The following is a 10,422-nucleotide window of genomic DNA, read 5'->3' as shown; positions in this document are numbered from 1 at the left end:
CATCTTCAAACTTCGAGGAATCTTTGTCTTCTTCACTAACAACCTTTCTTTTAATACTTTTAGAAACATCATCACAAGCTACAAGTATATCGTTAGTGGAAGACACAAACATGGAATCATTAGCATTCGAATGTAATGAGTTTATGCACATAATTCCTTGCACATAGGATAGAGACTCATGCATCGACTTCAGCTTAAAACTTGCCTTATTATTACCAACTCACAAAGTAATCATGCCACCTTTCAAATCTATCAAAGCACCCAAAGTTACTAAAAATGGCCTCCCTAAAATGATAGGAATGTTGTCATCCTTCGTAATATCTACCACGATGAAATCAACAGGAATAGTGAGCTCTTCTATCTTAAGGGTTACATCCTCAATACTACCCATTGGGAAATTAATAGAACGATCGGCCAATTGAAGGGTCATGTTGGTTGGAAAGAGCTCTCCTAACTTAAGTTTCTTGAAAACGGAGTAAGGCATGCTGCTAACACTAGCACCAAGATCACAAAAGACATTTTGAAACAATTTCCCATTAATATTGCAAGGAATGGAGAAATTTCTGAGATCTTTCATCTTTTGGGGTAACTCATTATGGATAAAGGCACTACAACACACCCCCAAACTCACCGGTCAACCATATTGCAATCTCTCTTACCGCTCATGATTTCCTCAAGAAATTTAGAATAATTAGGCATTTCCCCCAAAACATCGGTGAACGGAATATAAAGATGAATCTTCCTAAGCATCCCGATAAATCTCCCAAATTGTTCATCCAACTTGCACCTATTGAACTTTTGGGGGTATGGAAGTTTTAGTTTGAAATCCTCATCTTGTTTCCTCTCTTTATCTTTTGTCTCCTCATTAGAACTCTCACTCATTTTCCTAGATTCAACACTATTTCTTTTCTCTTCAACTTCCTCTTTGCTCAAACTCCTTGACACCTTGATCTCATTTTCCTCGCTTGAGTCACTCCTCTTCTTATCCTCCTCACTCATCCTAGAAACTTTCTCTTCAAGCACTCTCCCACTCCCTATGGTAATAAAATAAATGGGTTTCTTAGTATCAACTCCTTGAGAAGGCAATGAGGAAGGGCTAGCAAAATCTTTCAAGCTATTGGCTAGTTGAGTGATTTGGCTCTCAAGCATCTTGTTATGTGTCATCATTTCATTAAACTTCTTGTCACTTACCGCCGTGTAAGTGTTTAATATTTTTGTTTGATTTTCAATGATCTCCTCCAAGGTAGTCTTGGAAGATGGGGGTTGAGCATAAGAATTATCACCATTACCTTAAGGTCTCGGAACAAATCCGGGTGGGGGTCCCCTTTGATTGTTGTTTTGAAAATTGCCCATATTTTGATTGTTCCAATTACCTCGGCCTTGATTATTGCCATAATTTTGGTGTTCAAGGTTGATGATTGATGATTAATGATTCTGGGCACATTTTCCTTTGATTTCATCAAAGTTTGTAAGGATTTCCTTTACAATAATGCAATCTTTAGCTCTTGATTTCAATTGTTTGTTGATTGTTCAAGTTTGTTGATTAGTTGATTGAATTTGTTTGATTGAAATAATGATGATGAATTTGTTGATTAGCTTAGTGTTGATTTTGATTTCTTTCATGGATTGTAATTAGTTTACTAGCTAGGGATGTGGTGAAGCATGTTTGAGTGATGGATCGTAGCTAATTGGGAGTTTTGATTGATTTAGCATTGTGACTAAATTGGTTGATTGATTTTGTGCATCTGTGTGATTAGTTAAAGTGTAGCTAACTTTAATTGTCATACCAGATTGCATTGTGTGCCTACATTGATACGGACCATTGATTTGTAGCTCACATTTATCGATCAAGCTTGGTTTGTGACGTTCCTAGTAGAGTCTTTCGTATTTGGCGCTAGTTAGACCTCTAGGAGATAGCTTGTTGAGCTCTTTTGATTGCATTGTCTATCTTCCCTCGCAATACTTGAATTAATCAATCTCTAACCCGATTAGCGTGTGTCCATTGCAAGAATATGTGGATCCTAAATCCCAAGTGTCTTGATATATTGACTTACTTTGTTATTTACTTTGTTGTTAGTTGAACTTAGATAACCTACACTACCTTTTACTCTTCGAAATAGCTTGACTTTGGTAATGGCTAACTTCCCCCCATTCCTAGTGGTTCGACCCGAACTTGCCCTGTTACTAGGTGTAGGTTTGGTTATAAATTTAGTTTGATTGGAGGAATTTTAGTTTCAACGACCTAGAATCCAACCTTCCATCAAAATGGCGCCGTTATCGGGGAATGGCGTAATTGTTTGCTCTTGTTGTTGAGTCTATTTCATTTCATTTCAAAAATACAAAAAGATTTTTTTCTCTTTTAGACTACTCTTGTAGCCGTGCTACTAATATTTTCCTTTGAGATTGTGTGCAAGAGTACATGGGAGAAGTACCTAGGGTAACTTTGAAGGAATTGGGCACTCCGGGTGCATATATGTATGAGAGCGGGATTGCTCCATCTACAACTCCGGAGAGTGACTTTGAAATTAAGCCGGCGATGATAACCTTGATAGAATGGTGACAATATAGTAGTGCAACGAATGAGAGTCCCCTCTATCATCTTAAGGAATTCGAGAAATATTGTAACACAATTAAGGTGAACGGGGTCACACAAGAATTCATAAGGCTTAAGTTATTTCCTTTCTTTCCAATCGGAAGAGCTCAAGAGTGGCTAGACAAGGAAGTGAAGCCTTATTCTTTGAGAACATGGGACGAAGTCACTAAATAATTTCTTTCCCGTTTCTTTCCTCAAAAGAAAACGGCGGAGGCTAGAGCTTTAATTCAATGTTCCAAGCAAAGGACTAGTGAAAGCCTCTATGAAGCATGGGAGAGGTACAAAGAGTATCCAAGAGAATGTCCTCACCATGGAATTCCGACTTATTAAATCATTCAAATATTTTACGGCGGTTTGAGTCCTCGAGGAAAGTCTAGCCTTGATGCCGGAGCCGGAGGCCCAATTATGAACAAGACGAAGGAAGAAGTTGTGGACGTGATAGAAGATGTAGTGAGGCACTACATGAATTGTCAAGAGGGTGAGAAAGAGTCAACAAGCAAGAGTGGCTCGGTTGATCAACTTAGTGCCATCAACAAATTATCCTCAAAAATTTCGCACCTAGGGAAAGAGGTGATTTCTATCAAGACTAAACTTGAGAATGCTTCTTCACAAGAACCAATTCTTCCCTCCCAAATTAAGGGGAGAGGTACACCTCCTTACCCTAACTCTCTTACCTCTTCTTGTTACAAGATTAGTGAATGTTGGGTTTGTGATTTATGTGGATCGAAAGATCATGATGCTTCTATTTTCCCTAATGCTTCTTGTGATGGATGTGATGACTATGATGGGAATAGGAACTACCATCACCAAGGAAATTTTGACAACTATAATTAAGGGAGTGGTTATAGGAACCAAGGAAACCAAGGTTTCCGGGGTAACTGTAACAACAAAGGTTATAGTGGTCAAAGTCACGGCCAAGGATATGGAGATCATAACCAAGGTTGTGGTAACCATAACAAAAATTATGGCGAAAATCAAGGTAGAGGTAATTGGAGTAACCAAAGTAAAGGAAATTTTCAAAACAATGCTCAAAGAGGATTTACTCCAAAGACAAAAGGCCAAGGTGATAAGTCCTACGTTCATTTATCTTATTCTATGAGTAGTTTTGAGAATGTCATGGAAAATCAAATTAAGGTGTTGAACGCTCACATAACGTCTAGTGACAAAAAGTTTAATGACATGATGACTCATAGTAAGATATTAGAGAACAAAATTTCTCGATTGGCCAATGTTTCGATAGAGCATGCTAGCCCTTCTTCTTCACCCTCACAAGGGATTGGTCCTACGGAACCGGTCTATTTTATTACCACTAGGAGTGGTAAGGTCCCTGAAGAAAGTGTTTCTAGGAAGAGTAAGGAGGGTGAAAACGAGAGTGATTTGAGCGAGAGGAATAAGCATGATGAGTCTAGCAAGATGAGTGAGAGTTCTAATGAGGAGACAAAGGAGAAAGAGAGGAAGCAAGATGAGGTTTTCAAATCGAAACTTCCCTACCCCTATCTTGGGTGTTTTTGTCCCTTTAGAGAGTTACGACTGGAAGACTAGTGTGGTAGAGCCTGTACCTACAAAATAACGGAGACTCCGGGTGGTTGGAGCTCCGCCTCCGACGATCAAGTTAGAACGTGTAGGAGAGAGTAGAAAGTGTGGAAAAAGGTAAAAGTTAGATCTTCTCGGATTCCGAGATCAGGTGATTTCTCTGACGTAAGAGAATGTCCGGAATATTGTAATAAATGTATCTTCCCCAAAAATGGTGGAAATCTCCCTATTTATAGGATCATTGGGTAAAGTTCCCTTATTAGGTCATTCTGACCTAATTTGGTAGGCTACGCCATCATACGGCTTTTTCGGGATTTTGGCCAAAATGGCAATCTTTATCCCATTTATCAAGCTGACAGGTGTCAAAAAAGGAGAGGTCCATTTGGGCCTCCCGGAGGCTGACACGTGTCGGCTTCTAATAGGGCCATGTGTCCTAGGTATTTTTAGCCAAAACATTTGCCCCTCACAGATGTGATGTGGCTTGCCACGGGGCATCTGTGACATTTGTCACACATGCATTGGGTAATTATTTTTACTGTTCACCCACCTGTGTAATTTACAAGGTTGCCCATAGATTCACCGTCTATAAATAAACATTTGCCCCTCCCATTTTCAATTATTTACAAAAAATACTTGAGAGAATCTTTGACTTTTTCTTAAGAGAACGTTTTCGCTTGCTGCTTGCTTTTTGCCGCTTGACTCAGACGGTTCGAACGACTTTCAGCAGTACCTTTCCAAGGTAACCACCTGCTCTTTTCTCGCTCTTTTCATTTATATTTTTTCCGTCTGTGTTTGTTTCCTTATAAATGGTATCACAAACACACACGGTAGGACCTAGGATAACTGTCAGTCGGTCACCTCGGATGACTGAATCTAGAACTAGGGTGCCACTTGTCCTGAACTGCACTCGCCAATGAATCTGTCTGTGTCTGTGCAGGACACTATGGCCTAGACAAAAAGGACAACTTGGCCACCTAGTGATGAAGAGGACGAGAGTCCTATCAGGGTGCCTAAGAGTGAAGTCTCCTACTATCCATTAGGCGTCCCAACGACACCGGATGACTCTATCTTGGGTGAATCAGAGAGTGACTCGAGCGAGGAGACATTCGGCTCCAAAAAGGGCTTATCTCTGTCGAATGCTAATACATGCAGTCCTAGAAGCGAAGACGGCCGCTTGAGAATGCTGAAGAGGCATCTTAAGAGGAAGCCGCCTCTGTGGAGCAACGCCAGGAAGAAACTTCCTCTTTTCTCCAAGTTTGAGAATGTTTGAGTGATGGATCATAGCTAATTGGAAGTTTTTGATCGATTTAGCATTATGATTAAATTGGTTGATTGATTTAGTGCATGTGTATGATTAGTTAAAGAGTAGCTAACTCTAATTGTCATACCAGATTGCATTGTGTGCCTACATTGGTACGAACCATTTATTTGTAGCTTACATTTATCGATCGAGCTTGGTTTGTGACGTTCCTAGTAGAGTCTTTCGTAGTTGGCGCTAGTTTGACCTCTAGGAGATAGCTTGTTAAGCTCTTTTGATTGCATTGTCTATCTTCCCTCTCAATACTTGAATTAATCAATCTCTAACCCGATTAGTGTGTGTCTATTGCAAGAATATGTGCATCCTAAATCCCTAGTGTTTTGATATATTGATTTACTTTGTGATTTAATTTGTTGGTAGTTGAACTTAGATAACCTACACTACCTTTCACACTTCGAAATAGCTTGACTTTGGCAATAGCTAACTTTCCCCCATTCCTAGTGGTTCAACCCGAACTTGCCCTATTACTAGGTGTAGGTTGGTTATAAATTTAGTTTGATTGGAGGAATTTTAGTTTCAACGACCTAGAATCCACCTCTGGGTCAAAATTCCATTCCCTTTGATAGTGTTGCAATATTTTTCCAACTGTTTGAGATGATTTAGCGGGCTTTCATGTTTGGCCCCACTAAATTGTCGCCTCTCTATCAAAGTGATCATTGTCGGCCTTATTTCGAAGTCATTCGCCGGTGTTGTAGGTGGAGCAATCCCACTATCAAACCTATATGCCCCTGGAATTCCCAATTCCTTTAACGTCACTCTCGGATTTTCTCCCATGCTTGCTTCTTCTTCTTGTTGTGGTTCTTCTTCACTTGGAGGTCTAGAACTCTATGAAAGTTTAACAACTCTTATTCTTGTAATTGTCCTCTTAATTTCAGGATCAAGTGGTAGTAGAGAAAGACCACGTGCTCTACACATACAATCTCAAAAGAAACAATTAGTAGCACAGCTACAAATGTAGCCAAAAAGAGAAAAATCTTTTTTTATTTTTCAATTAAAATGAAGTAGACTCAACGACTATAGCAAAGCACCAATGTCATTCCCCGGCAACGGCGCCATTTGGATGTGTGGTAATCTAGGTCGTTGAAATCTAAAGCACCACCAATCAAACAATTAAGAAAATCAAACTTATTCCTAGTATAGGACAAGTCTGAGTCGAACCACGAGGAATTAGGGGGATAATACTATAGCCTATGGTCAAGCTACTTCGAAGAATGAGAGGTAAATTGAGGTGTAACTAAGGTTTCAATCAACTAAACAAATCAAGAATATTAATATGATAAACACTAGGGATTAAGGTTCTACATGCAAGCTCAATGATCATGCCAGTCGATGAAGAACTCAATTGATTCAAACGTTGCAAAGGATAAGCAATAGTTGCAATTGATAGAATTCAAGAGCTATATCCTATAAGTCAAGCTAGGGTTCACTATGAATGACTAACAAGGAAAATCACAATAAAATTCAACCAATTAAAGCAATTCTCAAATTAAGGGTTTATGTCATTAAAATTTGCTATGCATTCTAGATTAATTATCAAGGTTGATCACTCCTAATCAAATTAATCACATGCACAACTATGTAATAGTCATCAACTAGCAAAGATCATCAATCAAGCATGCTTCCCCTTCTCCCTAGCTACTAATCTACTCACAAAACATAATGAAATTGAAAAACAAAGCAAATTTAATCACCAATATCGTCATTTCAATCTTAGTAAAAAAGAAGATCAAATAAAACAAATTCTCAAACCATAGATCAACAATCAAATCAAACATTTAATAATTAAAGGAATAATCAAGCAAAAAGTAAATTCAAGGGAAGAAATTCTCACTAATTTTCATTGATTATAGAAGAAAACAAAGCTTAATGAAGTAATTTAAAGTACAAATCGAGTAATCAAGTGTTTCTCTCTTTCCTTTCTCTCTCAACTAAATCTAGAAAAATGTCTCAAGTACTAGTAAAAAAACGTCGTCCCCCAAAAAAGGAAAAGTGAAGGGGTATAAATTGTAAAACGAACATAAGGGGACGAAAGGCGGCGGTGCGCGTGCACGTAGGGGTCTACGCGCATGCATAGGGGGGCCTGCGCGCGCGCACCCCTGCTGCACTCTTGCGGCGCGCATGGCTCCTTTTGCTAGCTCGTGGCCCGTTGCGTGAAGTCTCGCTCCTAGCATTCTCGTGCATCCCTATCGAAGACGCTCTCGTGATGATGCTCGCGAGGAGGGCAGCCCTTGATCTTCACATAATTGCGTGTTCATCACATAAAATCAATGAGACCGCAACCGTAAAAGCGCGGCAACTTAAACTTTGAAACTTCACCTACAAATTAGAAGTAAAAATAAGGGAGAAAACAAAATGAAATAAAACTAAACTAAAATCACAAATTAAGAACAAAAATCATGAAAAACTCATAAAAGTAGTTGAAAAACCAAAATGAGTTAGTAAGACGGAAAATCAAATAAAACATAGAAAATTAATAGAAAATAAAGCAAGAAAATATAGAAAAAGGAACGAAAAACTATTCTATTGAGCGCCATAAATGACGCTCATCACCTCTACCCTGATGGTACTTGCAATGAGCATTAGAATCCCAGTTGGGTGACCTGTTCTTGAGTGCTCGATCTTGAAGAGATCCAATAGCAGTGATGAGTCCTTTGGCATGGAGTCGATCGAAAGCGGTATTATAGTTCATCCCAATAGGGGTGAACTCTTTCCTTAGTTGCTTCTTAGGTCTTTGGTTATCCACGGCTAAGAATTCGTTAAAGTCAAAGGTACTAACATTGTTACTAGAGTAGGTGTTTTCGAAAGAAGAAGGATTATCGTTCTTCTTTCCTTTCAAGCCACTGTTGTTACTATGGTTAGTAGCTTTCTGTTTTGCAAGATCATCTTCAATATCGATACCTATGTCATAGATAGCTTTGAAATTGTTTAAATTGCAATGATATTTCAGGTTCCTTTGGTACTTATCCTGGTGACAAGGGAATAAACGCGTCGTCAATATTCTATCCCTAGATCAAATACAATTTATACAACCTAAACAAACCTAATACGAGTATAAGGCAAGCATAGGGGTCGAACCACAGAGAACGGTTAAACACCACTAAATGTTATCAACAATTAAGCTAGTCCGGAATAGGAGATAAATAAACTAAAGTCTAAATATGCTAAAACAAGAAATAAAACATTAAGGGAAATGGTTTAGGTATAGCATTCACTTGAACATAAACAAAAGCATAGAAGTTGAATTAATTATGAACTAAACATGCTCAAATATCGAAATAAAAGAGTCCAACCTAGCCGCCTTCCGGGGTCAATTGGCTTCTCCTAACATAGCCTCTATGCTTCCACATTAGAACCATATACTAGGAGGTACTATCAAATAACAATCGATAATAATGAACCTTAACTAAGTCAACTTCCGTTCCTTGTTAGCAAAGATTCACCTTTAATCAACCAACAATGTGCACTTGCAAGAAGACTAAAGAATATCAAGCATATAAAGACTTTAATCACAAATAAATCAACTCTAAACCTAGAACATGCTCAAAATCCAACTACACCACAACCATCCCCTTAATGGGGAAATTACTCACTAATCATGATAATAACAAGATTAATTAACAAATAACCAAGAATCAACATGATTAACAAGTAATACCAACAACTAAAACAATAATAAAAATAAAGCAATAAAAATAGAGGAGAGAGAGTTAGAGATTCTCATTGATTGAAGATGTAAATCAATAGAAAAGATGATCAATTTCTTCTTCAAAATCCAAGTTCAACAATGGTGAAACCTTCACTTTCTCTCTCTAAACTACCCTAATCCTAAGTAAACCTAGAGAGAGAAGCTCTCCTAAAACTAATTAGAGAGTAGAAAATAGCTAAAATTGTTCTCCTTCTAATTACCCCAAAAATGGGTATTTATACTAACTTCATAAAACTAGGAAAAATAGAAAGATAAAAGAAGAAAATAAATAAAGAAAGAAAAGGAAGTAAAAAGAAAATAAAAGAGAAAAGAAATAAAAGAGAAAAGAAAAATAAGAAAATGAAAATAGAAAGAGGGAATAAAAGTGAAATAAAATTAAAAGAAAATAAAAATCCACAAATCCCCCAAAACCATCAGACGATTTTCTTTCTCTCTCTTCGACTTGGCTGCTCAATTCTCCATTGAAGTGCATCACTAGCCATCACCGTTCGATCATAGCCATTCATCATCGAATCACAACCATTCAACATCATTGCATATCATTGAGCATCAATCAAGGTTGTTGATCTTCATTAATAATCACGTGCAAAGCTCGTGATGTGGTTCAAATTGAACCCCGATTTACGCGCCCGCGAAGACACCTCGCAGAGGTCGCGCAAACTTACTGCCTCAACTCTGAATTTCGACTCCAGTTGTGCGCCTTCTGACAGGGCTGCGCGGCCGCGAAGCTCCAATAAAATTGGGGCTAAATTGAGGTGTTGAGCAGAGGGCTGCGTGGTGTTGGTTGACGCTCGTTGCTGCTGTTGTTGTTATTGGTGGTTGTGGGGTGGAGTTGCGTGGTGGTTTTGTGGCGGTGGTTGGTGCTGGTGTGTGTGGTGTTGCTGCTGATTGTGGCTGGTGTAGGTGGCAGATTTAGGCTGGTGCGAAGGTGGTAATTGGTGGTGGCAGGTGCTGGTGGTTTCGGTGATGATTGGAGGTGGAAGCTGCGGCTGGGAGCAGGGGAAATAAAAGGTGTGGTGGTTGGTTAGTGCTGGCGGGATTGGTGTTGTTTTTGTTGATGTTGGTGATGGTGTGACTTGTGAGTGAGAAGCTGGAAGTATGGGAAGAAGGAGAGTTGGTGTGTGTGTGGTGTAGGATAAGGTGATGGTGTGGTGAAGGTTTAGCTGGCAGCAGGGGTATTGGTTAGGGGCAGCTGCTTGCTTGTGAGCTTGTGCCTCGAACCTTGGACTCGGACCTTGAACCCGAACCTCCAACCTCCGAGCACGATCCTAC

At 39.1% G+C, this 10,422-nt stretch overlaps 1 protein-coding gene and 1 non-coding gene across 2 annotated transcripts; both read right to left on the bottom strand.

Moving 5' to 3' along the window:
• Positions 1-220: 220 nt before the first annotated feature.
• On the bottom strand, positions 221-577 carry LOC145588755 (uncharacterized). Its single transcript, XM_081645361.1, has one exon. It carries the CDS (start codon positions 575-577, stop codon positions 221-223), a length of 357 nt encoding a protein of 118 aa, XP_081501487.1.
• Positions 578-2,804: 2,227 nt separating this feature from the next.
• LOC145590487 (small nucleolar RNA R71) lies at positions 2,805-2,910 on the bottom strand. The gene has a single exon (XR_014102079.1). It is a non-coding gene; the product is annotated as a small nucleolar RNA R71 (small nucleolar RNA).
• Positions 2,911-10,422: the final 7,512 nt, after the last annotated feature.

The sequence above is a fragment of the Chenopodium album genome, chromosome 17 (genome assembly GCF_948465745.1).
Source record: "Chenopodium album chromosome 17, dcCheAlbu1.1, whole genome shotgun sequence".
In the NCBI taxonomy this organism is placed as follows: domain Eukaryota; kingdom Viridiplantae; phylum Streptophyta; class Magnoliopsida; order Caryophyllales; family Amaranthaceae; genus Chenopodium; species Chenopodium album.
Note: the sequence above shows the minus strand (reverse complement) of the source record. Positions and strands in the feature narration are given on the sequence as shown.

What these genes read in the sequence shown, in the direction of transcription:
- LOC145588755 (XM_081645361.1), bottom strand. Translation starts at nt 577, where the DNA reads ATGAAAGATCTCAGAAATTTCTCCATTCCTTGCAATATTAATGGGAAA.